This window comes from Anolis carolinensis, chromosome 3 (assembly GCF_035594765.1).
Source record: "Anolis carolinensis isolate JA03-04 chromosome 3, rAnoCar3.1.pri, whole genome shotgun sequence".
NCBI lineage: Eukaryota > Metazoa > Chordata > Lepidosauria > Squamata > Dactyloidae > Anolis > Anolis carolinensis.
Genome location: NC_085843.1, coordinates 192236728 through 192257134, shown reverse-complemented (window position 1 = coordinate 192257134; position 20407 = coordinate 192236728). Strand labels below are relative to the sequence as shown.

Genomic DNA, 20407 nt, shown 5'->3' with positions numbered 1-20407 from the left:
CTTTCAACTGTAAGCAGCAATCCTGCTTTTTTGATAAATTAACTTGCAATTCCCAAGAAAACTAAAAAGTGTTGAGTAACATATACTAAGGCTACTTGTGTGACTTATACTTCTGAAACAACATCTTGCCTTATACTTAAGAACTGCAGGTATAACATTGTACTAATGTATCACATCCCAGTTAAGTCTAATTTGATCTAAGTGGGACTAAAAGTTAGGTTTAGCTCAATGAAAAGTAATGAGAGCTGCTAAGAATCCCACATTTTGTGTTTCTGTATTTTGCCTCAGACATGGTAGCTCTTTTACTTGGTTGAAGGACTGGTTGACTAGTGGAAACCATTATAATTGTATTTTTAAAAGTCATGGGAGTGTGGAGAGAAGAAGGAAGAGGATATGTGCAGAAGACAAAGAAGGGAAATAGAAAATGTCCAACCAAGACATTGTAGGGCAAAAAAGAGAAGTAAAACCAAGAACTGAAAGAGAGGGGAGAAAAAACAACAACTCTTTCTGAGCAGCACTGAAGAAAGATATTTGCACCATATCTTGTGCTTCTGGCTGAAATCCCTTGTGTGCTTCAGACCAGAAAAAAAATGGAATTTCAGCCCAGCTTCCTTTAGAGTGATGTGAGAAAGTAGAAAAACTAAATTTTGAAAGTTACCAAAAAGATAAGTTTTAAATTATTTGACACTATATTCCACACATCTGAAGGCAGCAAATATTCAGGCAATTTGGTGTTCCTCTACATAGACAGCTTACTCCCATTGTGTCCTAGTGTTGCTTGTGGTTTGATAAACTTTGAAGGGGGAAGAAGGTGGCCAGGCAAATCTCCTGGAAAGTGAACAGAAGCTGCACTGAAGCAGCCTGCAGATGTCGAGGACAGCAGCACATAGTTTAACAAATTTAGTTCCTTCCTAGTGATGTCTAAAACTACATATAGCAAAATGTTGTATAGGTTCATGCTTACAGCACAAGTTTTGTGAGCACAATAAAAACATGCCCTGAATACTTGCCTTGGTTTTTCATTAGTGATTAGAATTTTTACTTTGTCTAAGGCCTTCTTAGCTCCTGTTGCAGCTGCCAGTTTGTTATGAACAGGACTAGAATGTGGACTGGAAATGTAAACCTTTTTCCCAGAACTGACTGGTGCCTTGGATGGAGAGAAGTCTGAAATGAACACTATTCCCTCACTGGTAAGCACTGCACAAAGAAAAAAAAATGATTTCACTATAAATATGTAGAGCACTTTGGCCATATAATTTCATTTTTAATGTATCATGTACACTAATGGTAACAGTTTTGTGAATGCTAAAGTAACTGGCAAATCATTACAAGTAATGTTTCTGGGGAGTGAAGAATCCTAGCAGCATATGGCATTTTTATTTATTACAGAAGGAGATTTCACTATGCTCCAAGGCGGTGTACTCCTATGTTAAGTAGCCTTTACTGTCAGAAAGATTTTCCCTGACATTTAGGTGAGATTCTCTTTCTCTGTAGCTTGAATCCACTACTCTGGATTCTAGTCTCTAACTGCTTATGGATTATCTGTTTGTTCCAGGAAAAACCGTTGGGTACAACAGGTAGATAAGTATGGAATTGGTAAGGTTAAAAAAATAGGACATAGCAAATGGAGAAAAAATGTAAGTGGAATATTATTTGCTTATTTTATTTAACTGGTGGAATTGTTATTGAGATTTGTACTATTCTACTTTCGTATACAATAAGTTAAAATGATTTTAAAAATCTGTTCCAGGATCTTTCCTGGTATTGAAATCAGGCCGACAGGACAATAATCATTTGTCCCCTTTTTTTGCCCTTTCTGAAAATGGGGACATCATTTGATCTCTTCTAGTCTGCTGGGATTTATTTTGCTCTCCAGGAATTCTCAATTGTCAATTAGTGGTGTGCATTCAGGTAAAAGCTTGTCTTCATTTTGTTTCCGGCTTTTGTTGTGGGGCCTGATCTGTTTTTGAAAAGCCTCCCGAAATTGGGTTATTTTTTATTGTTTTTTTTTGGGGGGGGGGGGGGAATCAGTCCATTATGGGGAGGGGGGGGCTTCCCACCTACTGGCTCCCCTTCCGGAGGTGTTTGGCTGCCTGGCAGGTACTGTGCTTCTTCTCTTCCTCCTCCTCCCTCCCTCCCTCACACCTGCAATGCCCTGCATTCACTCACGGTAGTCATGGCCAGGCAGCCCCACATCCAGACCTCAGCAAGCAAGCAAGCAGGAACCACTGCCCCTCCCTCCTTTCTACTCGGAGAGTGTGGTGGGCAGCAGGGCATGTGTGACTGTGCAGGTGCTTGGCTGCAGGCAGGCACTGAGAGGCATGCACAAGCTTTCTAGGTCTGCCTGCACACCCCATGCCACACAAAAATTCTCCCAGGAAAGAAAGTGTGTGTGTGGTGGGGTGCAGGTAGGCTTGGAAAGTGCACACTCATCTCTCAGTGCCTGCCTGCAGCTGAGTGCCAACTGTCACGACCCAGGCGGCAGAGGCACCAATAACCATACACAGAGGCCAGAATCTAACTAATATCTTTATTGAAGGAATATATAAAGTTAATAAAAACAAGTATAGAAAATAGTCCAGAATTAGACCCTTCAGGAAAGGTCAGAATTAGTCCAAAAAAGCAATGTCCAATAAGAAATATTAAGGTCCAAAGTTGTAATCCAATAACCGAAACACTCACTTTGCCAAGCAAAGTGAGGGGAGATGACAAGGTCCTTAGTCCATAAAACTTGAGCGTGGCTAGGAAATAACTTGATACTTGAAACAAGGCTTGAACGTGGAACAAGGTAACTAAGAACAAGAACAAGGTCCGTGGAATAACTTGGTAAAATCCGTGAAACAAGGCAAGGATTAGTCCTGGGAAACAAGGCAAAGTCCGTAGGTAAACAAAGGCTGGGAAGCAAGGCGAAGGCTGGATAACAAGGCAAGGCTTGAGCTGAAGCGAGGCTTGAATCGGAGCGCGCTGTCCAGACACAACTCGCTCCGTAGGCTGACGAATTGACTCCGCGAAGTTGCTACGCGGGCAAAACACCTATATAGAGTCCAACTTTCTCACCAAAGCGGTTCTCTGGGAATCAGAAACGAAAGCTAAACTCTGAGACCAGATGTTAAACTCCTTAAAGATTCTCACGAGAACCAATGTTAATTGGCAACATTCTTAGCTGCTATCCTCGCACTCCTGCGCGAAGCTGAATCCAAACTTCTCTGTTGTTTACAAAACTCCCGGCGCAAGAACACGGGAGAAGTAGGCTCTGGGGTTGTTTGACATACTTCTGGGGCACAACTTTCTTGCAGGTGCAAGGTTTCCAGATCTGCCTGGGAAGGATCTGGCTGAGAGGAATCCAGTTCAGACTGGGAAGGTAAAAAACCCAAGTTTTCATCTTCATCAGGGATTACAATGTCCTGAGCAGGACTACAAGGCCCATGGTTCATCACACTATCCCCCTCCTCAGGGCCCCTCCCAAACTGGGGTCCTCTCCCCGAGGCGCGAGGTCGCGGTTTGGTGGGATAGGTCAGATGGAAGCGACGGGTTAGATCAGGAGCATGGACTGTGGAGGCGTCTTCCCAAGAGCGTTCCTCAGGCCCAAAACCCACCCAGTCAATGAGATATTGTAGGCGGCGGCGATGAAAGCGAGAATCCAAAATGTCCTCAACCTCGAACTCCTCCTCCCCATTCATCAAAACAGGAGGGGGGGCCGGTTGGTCTGTATCAGGACGCACACCATCCGCCGGAAGGAGCAGGGAACGGTGAAACACTGGGTGAATGCGCATTGAACGCGGAAGTTGGAGTTTGAAAGTCACGGGGTTTAATTGCGCCACCACTGGATAGGGGCCAATGAAGCGGGCATCTAACTTCCGGCATGGGCGGTGGGAGGGCAGAAAGCGAGTGGACAGAAAAACCCGATCTCCTACCTTGATTTCGGGGCCCGGCTGGCGGTGTTTGTCAGCGTGGCGTTTATAGTCCTCCTTGGCTTGGTCCAGTTGCTGGAGCAAAAGTTGTTGCACCGCTGTGAGTTCCTGCAGCCAATCCTCTGCTGCGGGAACTTCTGAAGTTTCAATGACAGGGGGAAAGAAACGTGGATGGAAACCGTAGTTTGCAAAGAACGGCGTTTCTTTTGTAGAAGCTTGAACTCCATTATTGTAGGCAAACTCAGACAGTGGTAACAGAGAAGCCCAATTGTCCTGTTGGTAGTTTACATAACAGCGAAGATACTGCTCCAAAGTGGCATTGGTGCGCTCCGTTTGCCCATCTGTTTGGGGATGATGAGCTGAAGATAAGCGAGAGTCTATGCCCAGTAGTTTTTGTAGTGCCTTCCAAAAACGAGAGGTGAATTGAGATCCACGGTCTGTGACTAAACTCTTGGGCAATCCATGTAGTCTGAAAACATGCTGAAGAAATAGATCCGCAGTTTCTTTGGCCGTGGGGAGGCCTTCGCAGGGAATGAAATGGGCTAACTTGGTGAATAGGTCCACCACCACTAAGATCGTGGTGAATCCACAGGAAGGTGGTAGGTCAGTGATGAAATCCGCGGAAATTATTTCCCATGGGCGAGATGGGGTAGGAAGGGGGTGCAAAAGCCCTGAGGGCTTCTCCCTTCGTATCTTGGAGCGCTGGCATACTGGGCAGGTGTTGACATATTTTTCCACATCCTTGCGGATCTTGGGCCACCAAAAATCTCTTAGGATCAAATGCATGGTTTTAAATAGTCCGAAGTGTCCTGCTGGTTTGCAGTCATGACACAGACGAAGCGCTTTTTCCCTGCCCGGTCCGGGTGGGATATAAACATGATTTCTATAGCAGAGCAGCCCATCTTTAAGCGAAAAGGGAAAATGCAGACCTTGGCGAAGTTGGTCCTGCGCCCAGGCATCTGCTTGCTGACTAGCCCTGATTTCTTGAGCACAGATGGGTCCTGGAGTAGGGGAAGTTGAACCAATGGGACTGGATTTGGTGTTCCCCACTGTGAGCGTGGCAAAGTTCTCAGGTTGTAGCAGTTGGGATTCAAAGGTCTCCTTGCGTCCTGCAGCGTATTCCGGTTTACGTGACAGGGCGTCTGCTTGCTTGGTTTGAGCTGGGGTCACATAATGGATCTGGAAGTTGAAACGTTCAAAGAATAAAGCCCAACGTTGCTGCCTCTGATTTAGTTTGCGGGCAGTTCTTAGATGTTCTAGATTACGATGATCAGTGTGGACTTCAATGGGGAATTTGGCCCCTTCTAGCCAATGTCTCCAAGTTTCAAAGGCTGCCTTTATGGCCAGTAGTTCTTTTTCCCAAATGGTGTAATTCCTCTCTGGTGTGGTTAGTTGACGAGAATAAAAGGCACAGGGGTGGAGGTGATCTCCCACCGGTTGTAAGAGTACAGCCCCAATTGCCACATCAGAGGCGTCCGCTTGCACCACAAAAGGGGTTCCAGGATTTGGGTGCTGTAGAATTGGCTGGGAGGTGAATAGTTTCTTCAGTTGCTGGAACCCTTTCTCTGCTTGATCAGTCCAGCGGAAAGGCTGCTTTCCACGGATGCAGCTAGTGATGGGGTCGGACCAGCGGGCAAAATCTGGAATGAACTTGCGGTAGTAGTTCGCGAACCCCAAGAAACGCTGCACCTCTTTCTTGTTAGTTGGCGCCCGCCATTCCAATACTGCTGAAACTTTGGCTGGATCCATGGAAAGCCCTAGAGGCGAGATGCGGTAGCCAAGGAAATCTACCTCTTGTAGATCAAAAGCGCATTTTTCTAGCTTGGCATAAAGTCCATGATCCCGCAGTCGTTGCAACACCATTTTGACGTGGTTCTCATGTTCTGATTGTGATCTGGAAAACACCAAAAAATCGTCCAGGTAGATTATCAAGAATCTGTCTAGATAGTCCTGAAAAATATCGTTGACAAAATGCTGGAACGTTGCGGGAGCTCCGCATAAACCGAAATTCATAACTCGGGACTCGAATAATCCGAATTTAGTCTGGAAGGCGGTCTTCCACTCGTCCCCTTCTCTGATGCGAACTAGATTATAAGCCCCCCGAAGATCCAGCTTGGTGTAGACCTTGGCTCCTCGAAGTCGGTCCAGTAGATCCGAGATTAAGGGCAGGGGATAGCTGTTCCGCTTGGTGATATTGTTCAATGCTCTGTAGTCCACCACCAAGCGTAATTCCCCTGACTTCTTCTTCACAAACATCACTGGGGAGGCGGCTGGGGATTGAGAGGGTCTGATGAACCCCTTGCGAAGGTTTGTCTCTAAGAATTCCCTGAGAGCTTCTTGCTCTGGTTCAGTCAGGGAGTAGAGATGCCCTCGCGGGATCGGGGCCCCCTCCACCAAGTCAATGGCACAGTCATAAGGTCTATGTGGGGGTAATTTTTCGGCTTCTTTCTCATTGAATACATCCCAATACTCGGAGTACTTCTTTGGCAAGGTGATGATGGGCTCGGAGTCTGTGGCATGGCATACCTTGGCTACGAGGCAATGGTTTTGGCAGTACGGTGAAGCAAACTGCAGTTCTCTGTTGGACCAGGAGATGTTAGGGTCGTGGAGTGTCAGCCATGGAATTCCCAAAATCACAGGGAAATGGGGAACCTCGGTAACAAAGAAGGAAATCTCTTCCATATGTTCCCTTATCCACATCCTGGTGGGTTCCGACCACTGGCTTACGGGGCCCGTCTTGAGGGGACGGCCGTCTATGGCTTGCACCACACGGGCATTCTTGAAATCATGATATTGTAATCCCAGAGAGTCGGCATACTCTCTATCGATGAAATTGTTGGTAGCTCCAGAGTCTATCATGGCGTGGATCATGACGGGTCCCCTTTTTGCTGACCATAATGTGACCACGAGAAGGAACAGGACCCCGGTTGGCGGCTCTTGGATGGATTTTTTGACCGGGTTGGCGAGCCTCTCTACACCCGGTCGTTGGCTTCCCCCGCCGGCTGTGTGCCAGTCGGCTCAGACGCCTTCGACTCCGTGGAGGACGCCGCCGCAAGACGGGCGGCAGGCTTCCCTTTGGCTGGGCACTCTCTGGCGAAGTGGCCCCCGTTCCCGCAGTACCAGCAGAGGTTCAAGCGTTGACGACGGGCCTTCTCGGCGGCATCTAGTCTGGGACGCACATTGCCCAACTGCATCGGCACCTCCTCGCCTCCTCTGGGGTATGGGGTTGGCGGCGGGGGTCTCCACACCGGACGTGGCTGAACACTGGCGGGAGCGGGGGGTTTTGCCCCGGCTCTACCGCCCTGGCCTCGAACCCATTGTTTCCTGTTGGCAATCATGACTTCAGCCCGTAAACATTGATCAATGAGTGCCTCGAGGGTCTGGGGAGGATCCACCTTGGAGATTTCTTCCAGCATTTCAATGTTGAGACCCTCCCGAAATTGTCCTCTGAGGGCTACATCGTTCCAGCCGGTGTTGTGGGCCAGCACGCGGAACTCGGCTATGTACTGAGACATGGGTCTGTCTCCTTGAAGGAGGCGCCGGAGCTTGTGACCGGCTGCCTCCAAATTGTCCTCGATTCCCCAGGTCTCCTTAAGGTGATCCAAGAAGCGTTGTGCTGAACTTAGGTGGGGGGAGGCTTGATCAAACAGGGCCGTCGCCCAGCTAGCCGCTGGTCCGTCTAGAAGACTGTAGACCCACGCCACCTTGATGTCTTCTTGGGGAAACTCGGCATCACGGGCCTCTAGATAAGCTTGACATTGGCGGCGGAAAACATGAACCTTAGCAGCTTCTCCAGAAAACTTGGTAGGCAACGCCATGGCCGGGAGGCGAACTCCGCGCTCCCTCAACCCTTTTATTTCTCCATCCTGCGCGTTGAGTCTGTCACGGATGCGGTCCACTTCGTCCTTGCTGATGGTGTAGCTGAGCGGCTGTCCAGCCGGCGCGGCTCCGGTAGACATCCTGGCCTCGGTTAGTTGGTGCTTATGGGTGGCGGAGTCAAACTGTCACGACCCAGGCGGCAGAGGCACCAATAACCATACACAGAGGCCAGAATCTAACTAATATCTTTATTGAAGGAATATATAAAGTTAATAAAAACAAGTATAGAAAATAGTCCAGAATTAGACCCTTCAGGAAAGGTCAGAATTAGTCCAAAAAAGCAATGTCCAATAAGAAATATTAAGGTCCAAAGTTGTAATCCAATAACCGAAACACTCACTTTGCCAAGCAAAGTGAGGGGAGATGACAAGGTCCTTAGTCCATAAAACTTGAGCGTGGCTAGGAAATAACTTGATACTTGAAACAAGGCTTGAACGTGGAACAAGGTAACTAAGAACAAGAACAAGGTCCGTGGAATAACTTGGTAAAATCCGTGAAACAAGGCAAGGATTAGTCCTGGGAAACAAGGCAAAGTCCGTAGGTAAACAAAGGCTGGGAAGCAAGGCGAAGGCTGGATAACAAGGCAAGGCTTGAGCTGAAGCGAGGCTTGAATCGGAGCGCGCTGTCCAGACACAACTCGCTCCGTAGGCTGACGAATTGACTCCGCGAAGTTGCTACGCGGGCAAAACACCTATATAGAGTCCAACTTTCTCACCAAAGCGGTTCTCTGGGAATCAGAAACGAAAGCTAAACTCTGAGACCAGATGTTAAACTCCTTAAAGATTCTCACGAGAACCAATGTTAATTGGCAACATTCTTAGCTGCTATCCTCGCACTCCTGCGCGAAGCTGAATCCAAACTTCTCTGTTGTTTACAAAACTCCCGGCGCAAGAACACGGGAGAAGTAGGCTCTGGGGTTGTTTGACATACTTCTGGGGCACAACTTTCTTGCAGGTGCAAGGTTTCCAGATCTGCCTGGGAAGGATCTGGCTGAGAGGAATCCAGTTCAGACTGGGAAGGTAAAAAACCCAAGTTTTCATCTTCATCAGGGATTACAATGTCCTGAGCAGGACTACAAGGCCCATGGTTCATCACACCAACACACATACATACACATGCCTGGAAAGAAGGGAGGGGAAATGGTTCCTTCCACCCTGATCCTGAGGTCCGGATATGGGGCTGCCCGGCCGTGACTACCGTGAGTGAATGCAGGGCATTGTGAGTGTGAGGGAGGGAGGAGGAGGAAGAGAAGAAACACACATGCATGAAATTTTGGCTCCAGGCTTTTGTGTTGAGGTGAGTTTCGTGTGGGGAGGGGGCTTTCTGTTTCGTGCTTCCGAACAAACAAAAGACACGGAAGAAACAATAAGAACGAATTTCATGCACATCTCTATTGTCAATGGTTCTGAATATGGTGGAAGACATGTTTATCCTTCTGGTATTAGCTCAGTGCACTGACTTTCAACCACCTGCACATGTTCAGATATAAGTGTTTCTCTACAATGTATCTCTCAAATGCAGAATTATTTTCTCATAACATCGTAATTTAGTTGAAATCTGAATGTGGAATGACTTTATAATCTTTAGGTTGCAATCTTACACAACTTGCTTAAAAGTAAGTTTCAGTGAATACAGTGGGAATTACTTTTAAATAAAAAATTTTTTTGCATACAACCCCTTACTCATATTCATATGTAACATGTAAACTATATTACCATTTTAATTCCTATATTGAAATCAATGAGAACAGGAACTATATTCATTGTTATGGAGAAGTTTATACTTGACTGGCCAAGATGAAAGGATGATAAACAGAAATATTTCAACTAACCAAATTAATCATTTTTATTCTTGTAAACTAACCAATAACTTCCCATGTTCCAACCAAGGAAGCACTCTGAAACCGTGCTAAGAAATCTTTCACTACTTTTCTTTGTCTATTACAGGGTTGTCAAACTACAACACATCTGGACAGGAACAGATTAACCTGTAGTTTTGAGTAAGACATTGGCCATGATTCTATGTCAAAATTAATATGACAGAAATTAGCCTTCATGAATTAAAATGAGCTTGAGTCACATCCTTTTCTGCAGCTGAAAGGAATTTGAAACCTTTTACTTTCTTATGCACCATTTTTCATTTAGTCTGGATTAGAAAATAAGTTAATAGCGGGTCTAGTTTACTAGCAGTAGGCAAAATGTGGTTACAGAACCTATATCATTTTGGTTTTAAGCTCTCCAGAAAAAGAATTTCTTTGTTTTTTTAGGGGTCTTCCTGAATTTAGACCCAGATGGAGGGCTCAAAATCATCAGCTGATTTCCTTGGAGGTTTCTCAGGTTGCAACTGATAGGTTTAAAAGCAGTTTCAGGGGACTGGAGGTGCTCAGAGAGCAAATGATAATGACCACCCTCCTATATGATGAAGGGCTGCTACAGTCCCCGTGATCCTGATAACTTTTCTATCCACACACTAAGCTATGTTTTAATGTGAGATGTAAATGTAGCCTGTACATAATCCTGAATTTTCTGCACTATGGTACTATCAGAGTCCCTGCTCAGTAGACTAAATAAAAATTGGCCTGAGGCATAAGGCAGCTGCCTAAATATTATAATATGTATGCACATCCATTCTCTCAAACTTTGAACTTGTTTCACAGTACATTTAGTTATATGTTGTTTTAATTAATGACTTCTTCCATAACCAGTCTCATCTGCCCACTTCACATTCAATTCCCGACGCTCCCACTCCAAGCTTCCTATAAAAGTCACAAGCCAAGGTTAATTAGATCATCCTATGATATTTTTCTTAATGCATTTTTGTGCTTTTGGCAGTTATGACTCATCAGCAAAACTTTATATCACAGTACTACTTACACTGGAATTCTTTTACCCTGGAAATGAAGTGTCATATGTACTTTCCTAATGCAGAACTTACATGTTAAATTTGAAGGATCAAAGGGATCAAATGAAAAAGAAAGGATATTTTCTGCATAACTTTTCTTCCAGAGTTTGGTGCCAGTATCCGCATTCCATAACACAATGTAATTTGGTGGGTGAACTGCAAGTAACAAATCTCGAGAAGCATCCTGACTCCATAACCATTGCATGTCTGTCAAGAGAGGGAGGCACAGTTTCAAAGTGAAGAACAGGAAGTGACATGTGAGGAAAAGTTTCACTACAGAATTAATGATTGGATCACATAGAAAGTCGAAAACTCCTCAAATAAAGAGCTGAAAACAACTAACTGCCTGTGCTGAAACTTCAAATTCATAGTTCCCCAGGTTCATTACATCTAATTATGAACATTTATAAACGTACTACATGTATAAACTTACTGAAAAAATAGGGATTTTCATCAATAATAAGAAAGATAAGAAAGACTTCAGAACTGGCTTTATTAGATATTTGGAATATCAAGAGTCTCTCCAGCTCATATAATTAGATCTGAAAGTGGAATAAAGGCTGTTTTACAACTGATGCACTTCAAGTTATTCAATTACCGGTGCTATTTGGGTGAGATGGGTAAAGAAAAGCTCTCAAGGAAATATTTCAATTAACTGGTAATTAAATACTGAGAAAAATTCTGGCTAACTATTCCAAACTGTTATTAAATTATTGCTTTTGTATAGAGATTTTAAGGGTCCCCAGATGTAATATATACACATTTTTGGACAAAGAATATCAGATGGCAGAGCACATCTGTCCTGCTGAATGCGAGAACTATGAAATGAATGGGAAAGTTGGAAAACACATTTCAAGGAGAAATATTATCTGCCCTGTCCCTTGAGCAAGGACAAATCTGGTTTAAATCCTAAAAGGCTATTGTGTGTTGAGGAAATTTTACATGTTGTATATTTTTTATTTTAAAAACAATCAAACTTCAAGACAGATAAATGGTTCTATTTTTTCATTCTTATTTATATAGGAAGCTAGGGAAAATGACCATAATTACATCAAGTAAGGTAAATTAAATAATTACTGGCAATGTCTTGGAGTTTGAGTAAAGACATGTCTGGAAATCAACAAATGGTTTTGTAGCCAACAGTCATTTGTAGGCAACAGTCACCTGAAACCACTCTCTTTCTACTGAGAAAGTACAGCCTTCATCTGTCCCTCTGTGCTTGAGGGATTAAGAAAATGTATGCTAAAAAGAACTTCAACTATTAGAATGGCTCCATTTTTGATCTTCCCACTCTTACATGAATGCAAGGAAAACTTCTTTAAATATGTCAGTAGTTCAAATAACCTGCTCAAAAAGAATCTGCCTTAAATGACAGAAACTGTTTCACATGTCCAGGATTCAAACACCTTATTACATAGAATTATTCATCACTGTGTTTTTGAAATCACATTTGTGATTGTACTGTCTGCGCTTCATCTTAAGAAGTAATCAAGACAAGAGCAGAATTACTTTAGCAGTGTTTGCAATGAGAGGAGATAATGTGTAGGTCATTCTGGGTCATGAAAAGTTTTATGAGACAACTTGGGAAGCAAACTATCAATTATTCATTTTGCCAAGATGCTATGAATTTCACTTCAGGAATAAAACACATCTATAACCCTAATGATAATGAGGAATGTGGGTAGCACTAAAAACAGCAGGGGGCTCACAGCTTGCTATAGGGAGGGGGGGGGGGAAGCCAATGGAGGCTGAGACATATAACAGAACATTAACATGTAAGATTGTTTTTTAAAAGACTAATGTAGAAAACAATCTTTTCTTCTTTGTTCAGCTGCTATCACTTTCAACCTTAAGGAAATTCACACACGCACATATATATTAGAGCTTTTTATTAATTTTTAATGAAAGACATAAAACTTGGCAATTGCTGCCATGAGACCAAGGGAGACACTTAAGGTGATAGGAAACAACACATTTGTCAGGTAATCTACCATTGAGTGATGATGCCAACCTAATTATTCAGGACAGCAGACTGAAGAAGCATTTATTACCATCTTCAAGTCACTTCTGACTTATGGCAACCCTAAGGCAAATCTGTCATAAGATTTTCTTGGCAAGATTTGTTTAGAGGGAGTTTTCAATTGTCTTTGTCTGGGGCTGAGAGACTGTGACTTGCCCAAAGTCAGCTATAGGGTTAGCATGGCTGAATGGGGATTATAATAATGGTCTCCAGAGGCCTGGAGCAACATACCAACCTATACTGTTTTTCATAATCTTAGAATAAAATTGCCATGTTATGGATCATTGGTGCTCAGATGCAATAAAAAGCAAATGAACATCAACACAGTTCTATAATCCTTACAGAAACCATTGTGCTCTTAATTTCTCTGTGTTCCCATCCTACTCTTCATTTCTTCAAACTCCAAAGGTTTACAGGCATATGTGAATGTGAGGAGTTATCTCACAAAATCTCCCATGACCCAATATGTCCCAGACATTTTTTTCACTGAAAACCATGTAGCATTTGTCTTCACCGCTTTTTATGATGTAATGGAAATGATATGGCTACAAAGCATAATTTATAATTAATTAAACACAGTAATGAATAGTTCTGTGTAATAAGGCATTTCAAATGTAAAGATGCTAAACCATTTCCATGATTTAGTCTGAATTCTTTTCAAGTAGCTTATTTGAATAATAATAACCACAACAACAACAACAACAACAACAACACACTTTATTTATTTTCCACCCATCTCCCCTAGGGGACTCAGGATATAACATCAGTAGAGTCCCCACCACTACCTGTTTCCAATTTAGATATGAAGGATATAGATATATTGACAGCATATAAATACTGTAAGATCACAACAAACATTCTGGCTACATCATTATATACAGTCAGATATGCATATAATGTAGATCATAACTATACAAATGATATAATACCATTACAATTACTATGTTTTCCAAAAAAGCAATCTATATAATATCTATACAATCCTCTACTCCTCTCTTGTCAGATCATATGATTATCATTCATCTGTACTACTTTGCTGGCATAATCAAGAAATGTGTTGAGAAAGGACACATGCTTCTTAGCGGGGGGTTGGACTGGATGGCCCATGAGGTCTCTTCCAACTCTACTATTCTATAAGGAGAGGTGACAGGTTTTTCATATGGGAAAAAGAGTCCCTAAACCTCCACTGACAAAACTTGCTGTTGTGATGGATTGTTTGGTTGCTGATTTCCCTCTTACCACCCTATTTCCTGATTTACAAACCACATTACCAGGAGACACAAAGCTATTGAAATAATTCACTGTTGCTTAGCAACGGAGTGAAATTCTCCAGAGTTTGAACTGCTAACAAGCTTATGAAGGCTATGAACAATTGGATGCTGTTCGTTGTATGTAACAGTGACATAAACTCATTATATACCAAGTTCTGTTATTAACCTAAAGGACTAGTACAAAAAGACTGAGGAATCAGGGAAGAGAATTAACACATGCAAGTATGTACAGTGAGTGTGGCAGCACTGGCCCCCAGAAGACTTTGAAGGATGCACTTTCTATATTCTTCCCTGTATCTCCCAGCCCTTCTGATGTACAAACAAATCATCTCAGGATGGTTTACCTTTTTTTATAGCAGCTCCATAGCTTCATTACTACAATAAGGGTCAAACTAAGATGTGAAGGTTTGTGACCATGGAAAAAGTGAGAGAGGTAGAAAGGTGAGTGGGAAACAGCTATGCTCAGACAATCTAAAATAAATCAACAGTGATGTCCTCAAGATGTTACTGATTACTCAGGGGCTCCCTAAAGTCTAATGGCTTTATTTCTAAACAGTTCAAACAAACAAAAATCAAACAATATTTGCAATAAATGGATAATGCAACCCTATAACATAAACTTAGGCAGAAATATCATGGAAGTGTGTATAAGATTGCAGCATTAATGACTGGTGTAATCAGCTGTAAGGATAAGCGTTAGAAAATATTTTAATAATCTTTCATATAAATATTTTCAAACTTGTCAAGACTTAAAGTTTCACTTCTCTCAACTATGAAGTTTTAAGACTTGCTTTGTAAAGCCTTTGGATAAAGCACATTAAATGTGTAAAGCTGAGCAGTCATATTAAAACTCAAATCCTACCTGAACATACATTTCCACATCTCTCTCTCCCCCATTGCAAGGTAGCTATCAACCCTGAAGGACTCTGGCTGCTGTCACCAGTGAGAAAGAAGCAGGGAGGCAATTGAGAACACTTAGAAGCAGCTGATCTCAGCTCAGTTGGGGCAAAGAAATAATGGTGTGCTCCCAAACAGAAAACACCCACCTCTTTCCTTCTTCTAGGAATGTAGAATAGTCAAATTTTCATGGTCTCCCCTTTTTCTCCAAATCACGAGACAGGAGAAGTTAGCTTCTACAGGGGCTTAACGGTTGCCTAGCAGTGGGAGTTGTTTTGATTAAGTACAAGGGCAAAATATTGGCTCTCTGAACCCTCCATCCAAAAAAAGGATTTATGTACTGTATATGCGTATGTACTTATCCACAAGTAAGACCCTTTCAGAATGCTGAACTGAGTGTCTGTTGCTTGGAAGGAAGAGTACATGAACAGGAATTACCTGAACATAAAAAATATTCAAAAGATAGACTTACTTCACCATCTAATGGGTAAGTGAATTCATTATTGCAAAATGCAGTAGTATGAAAATAGTTTCTTTACCCTGAATGGGTTTTGTGTGCTCTTGGATCTCACAGCGAGCAGCTCCTGTGGCTACATCCCAAACAATGATCTTTCCAGTAACATCAGCAGAGGCTAGGCGCAAAGAATAAGGTGATCCAATGTTGTGATGGTAGTTTTCTTTAGCCCATTTAACCTGAAGACAAGAAAACAACCACAGCCACTTGAAACAGACTTGCCACAAACTAGAAGAAACAAGAAGACTATCAGAATATTCATATGAACACTGTGGTTTACAGGGTGGGAAAACAGAGAAAACTTCAATGAGAACTGAGCATGCTCTGAAGGCACAGAATACTAAATGTTAGTGGAAAAGGAAAAGTGGAGAGTTTAACATAATGTCCTGTTAGGAAGTTATGGCTAAGAGGAAAACTGAACAGAAACATGATAGCATTTTTTTTTCTATGTCATACTTGTAAAATGTGAACTGCAATAACAATCTAAACATTACTACAAGACCTCCACATCTATGGAGAATACATTACCAATCATTCCACAGTTACCTAAAACCACAAGATGCAGGTGAATACCCTTAAATTATCTTACTTCCAGTCACATCATACGTTAAAGTGACAACTGAAGAACCAAGACATTCCTAGAGATATTTTCTCTAGGAATGTTCTAGGTTTATTTACTTATTTTATTTATTTCCTTTATTTATATCTTGTTTTCCACTGCAAGGGAACTTCAGGGATAGCAAATTATAGTATTTCTTGGAGAACGTAGCAAATTCCAAAGGGAAACTATTTTTCTCCACGTGTGGGTAAGTCAAACTGCAGATATGGATTACGGGGCTGTCTCTATAAATCTGGAGATATTTACTCTTTATTTTGTTTAGTTTTTGTTGGAAGGATTGTTGCTGCATGATCATTTTAGTTTAATTAAAACTCACATTAAAGGAAATAAAACATTATTGGAGGAAAGATAAAACCTTATGCAAGCCACCAAGCATTAAATTCATTTTAAAATGTTACCTTGACAACATTAGCCTTGTGCCTTTCCAAAACTTGTAACGTCTGAGCAGTCTTGGGATCAATCACCAGAATTAGAGAATGACATCCATATGCAATCAACCCTTGCCAGCCCCTAGAAATAATAACATTAACGGTCATCATCATCATCATTACCTGACCACTACCACTATGTTCTCAGACAAAAAAAATATGTTTCACAAGACTTTGTAAATGTAATACATCTGGTGTGCACAAACATGATAAAGCAAAGCAGAAATACATAAAGGAACAGTTAAGGTGTTCCTGGTTGAAAGTTTTAGTGAATTATAATTCTCTGATGCTTCAAGACAAAGTGAACTCTTTGGCCACCTCTAGTAACACTGCAGGTGTGGAGTTCTGAACCAGCCATCTATGCAAAATAGCAAGAAGTCCTAATGTTTTCAATTTATAATTTATGAATATGTTTTTCCTGAAGTCTGTGGAGTTGAATCTCACAGCTTCACTCTCCACCTTTTCATCACAACTGACTTGTACCCCTTCTTTACCTCTGTTCGTTTTATTTCATGCATAATTTCCCATTAGAATTACATAATCATTCATCACCTTACATATACTCTATTTGACTAGACTTGTTGCGGAAGATACTACACATCTAAAAAACATCTGAAATCCTCTTTTCCTTTACCCAGTACTGTATGTTGCAGGTTCATGAACATAACAGATCAGTCACACATGGCTTAAGCCACATAAAGGCACCAGGAGAAACTGTAGGTTGTAAGTAGTGTCCATATAAATAAAAATCATACCATATATTTAGTGCTTAAAATATTCTAAACCAATTTTAACAATTCAGCAATCCCAACAACAATTCTATAGACATACATTATTATTCTGTTCTGAAAAATAGGATACCAAAGTCATTTGTGAATCGATGATAGACTGATGATTTTTCAGCTGCCATTTCTATCTCATGCTCTTAATTATGCTATTTTTTTCGTGTCAGGAACAACCGGAGTTGCTTCTGGAGTGAGAGAATTGGCCGTCTGCAAGGACGTTGCCCAGGGGACGCCCGCATGTTTTGATGTTTTTACCATCCTTGTAGGAGGCTTCTCTCATGTCCCCGCATGGAGCTGAAGCTGATAGACAGAGCTCATCCGCGCTCTCCCGGGGTGGGATTCGAACTTGGCAGCCTTCATCCACATATTACAAATGTATTTCTATAAAGGCTACATATTAAAGCATATTTCTATAAAATAAATATTAAAATACACAAAACAGAGATTAAACACAAGACACGCATTTAAAATTCATGCTTAAATACTGACTGGGTAGGCCTGCCAGAAGAAGTAGGTTTTTACACGGTTTTAAAATTCTGACAGATGATCCAGCTGTTGTATGTAAGTCGAATATTTGAAGCTTGGGGACTGCCTGTGTATTTTATGGCATGATATAGAATAGGGTACAGTATGAGTTAGGTCTATTTTTAATAGCAACTTTCAAGCAATCAGAAACTACATGTATCCAGCACCTGGCCATGGCGAGTGGATCTACACTGCCATATAATCCAGATGATCCAAGCAGATAACCCACATTATCAGCTTTCGTATGGTATTATTTCTAGCACCCACTTTTTGCTTGATAGTCAAGCAGTGCTTCTTGTAAATCAGAGCACCACCTGGGGATCACAACCAGATACAGTGAAGGCATCTGCCCTTGTGCTTTGCTACTCTGCTGTTGAGTACACATGCCCAGTATGGAATACATCTCACAACATTAAAACAGTGGATGTGGCTCTTGATGAGACATGCAGCATTATCACTGGATGTCTATGCCCAACACTGCTGGAGAAATTATACTGTTTAGCCGGTATTGCACCATCTGATATCCGCTGGGAAGTAGCAGCCAGTAATGAAAGGACCAAGGCATTGACATCTCCAGTTCATCCTCTGTTTGGATATCAGCCAGCATGCCAATAAATTAAATCAAGAAACAGCTTCCTATGATCTACAGAGAAACTCACAGGAACATCTCAGCAAGTGAGAATCCAAAAGTGGCAGGTTAAAACCTGGAACCTCAATCAGTGGCTGATACCGGATGAGAAACGCCTTCCTGGTCTCACAGAAGACTGGGTGACTTGGAAGGGGCTGAACAGACTGCACTCTGGCACCACGAGATGCAGAGCCAATCTTAAGAAATGGGGCTACAAAGTGGAGTCCATGACATGCGAGTGTGGAGAAGAGCAAACATAGTCTTCTGGAACATGGCCATACAGCCCAGAAAACTCACAACAACCCTGTGATTCCGGCCACAAAAGCCTTCGACAACACAAACCACAGACCATTTACTACAATACAGTCTGAGCCCCGCCACATGCACAATGGAGGATCTTCTTGCAAAGACACCAAAGGCACTCAAAGTGGCCAGCTTCTGGTTAAAGAAAATTTAGCATAATGCCAAGATTTTAACTTTGTGTTTTTTTAAATACATTATAATTGTATTCTCAATTCACTTCTGATACAATAAATACATACCCACATTATCTGCTTTGAACAGGATTGTATGAGTCTACACTGCCATACAATCCAGTTCAAAGCAGATAATCAAGGTTTTATTTGGCTGTATAGATGGAGTCTGAGGGCCCTTCCACACAGCCATATAACACAGAATATCAAGACAGAAACCCCCACAATATCTGCTTTGAACTGGGTTATCTGAGTCCACACTGCCATAGATCCCAGTTCAAAGCAGATATTGTGCTATTTTATTCAGCTGTATGGAAGGGGCCCGAGAGTCTATTGTGCATATTTACTTGGAAACAGACTAAAAGACTGTGTGACTATATATATATAAAAAATAATGCGATCGGACCCTATAACCCTGGAAAAATCTAATCAGGACCCCACAGTTTCCTCTCATATCCCACATATTATACCACAGCAGATAGCGAAAGCAATACTAAATATCCTGGCCAAGACTGTCGCCGCCATTCCTTACTTACCAGTCTGCCGCCCCCTTGTTTTGGGGGTTCAGCGCCCCGGTGAGGGTCCGAGCCGACAGCTTAATGTTGACCATGAAGGGCTGCATGGCTGAACAGCAGCCGTCAGGGAGTGAAGGCCCGAGGAGGAAGCAAGCAAGCGCCGCCGTGGGTCCGCCGCTAATCCTTGCCCCCAAAGGCTCCGGCTCGCCCCGTCGGCCGCGAAGATTGGTTCCGCCCACAAATAGTTCCGCACGAAGGGACAGGCTCTTTAAAGCTCCAGTATCTTTTTGAGCCCAGTATTGGAAATTAGAGCTACAAGAGGTTGGCTTTTCCCTGCCGCTACTATCACACACACTATAAGCAAAGAGATCTTGAGGGTGAATCTACACCAGGCATGGGCAAACTTTGGCTCTCCAGGTGTTTTGGATTTCAATTCCAACAACAACAACAACAACATGTTGTTGAAGGCTTTCATGGCCGGGATCACAGGGTTGTTGTATGTATTCCGGGCTGTATGGCCATGTTCTAGAAGTATTCTCTCCTGACGTTTCGCCCACATCTATGGCAGGCATCCTCAGAGGTTGTGAGGCATGGCCTAGTTTCCTAGTTTCGCCCACTAGTTTCCTAGTGGGCAAAACGTCAGGAGAGAATACTTCTAGAACATGGCCATACAGCCCGGAATACATACAACCCAACAACAACAACAACACTTTATTTATAACTTGCCTCCGTCTCCCTAAGGGGACTCGAGGCAGTTCACATGGGAATCGGACCCAAGAATCAACCAATAAAAACAAAATCCAATAACAGCATATACAGTAGAGTCTCACTTATCCAACATAAACGGGCCGGCAGAATGTTGGATACGTGAAAATGTTGAATAATAAGGAGGGATAAAGGAAAAGCCTATTAAACATCAATTACGTTATGATTTTACAAATTAAGCACCGAATCATCATGTTTTACAATAAATCGACAGAAAAAGCAGTTCAATACACAGTGATGTTATATAGTAATTACCACATCCCCCTCAATACAAAT

The 20407-nt window shown here is 42.5% G+C and overlaps 1 protein-coding gene across 1 annotated transcript in view; it reads right to left on the bottom strand.

The window, feature by feature from the left end:
- Positions 1-19545, bottom strand: part of wdr11 (WD repeat domain 11) — a 62844-nt gene extending 43299 nt beyond the window's left edge. The window contains exons 1-5 of the mRNA XM_003218610.4: positions 19388-19545; positions 16411-16522; positions 15419-15572; positions 10725-10898; positions 1011-1197 (exon numbers count right to left, since the gene is read on the bottom strand). Coding sequence (XP_003218658.1) covers positions 1011-1197; positions 10725-10898; positions 15419-15572; positions 16411-16522; positions 19388-19473 — 713 coding nt within the window. The 5' untranslated portion in view covers positions 19474-19545. The remainder of the gene's footprint in view (positions 1-1010; positions 1198-10724; positions 10899-15418; positions 15573-16410; positions 16523-19387) is intronic.
- Between the last annotated feature and the right edge of the window lie 862 nt (positions 19546-20407).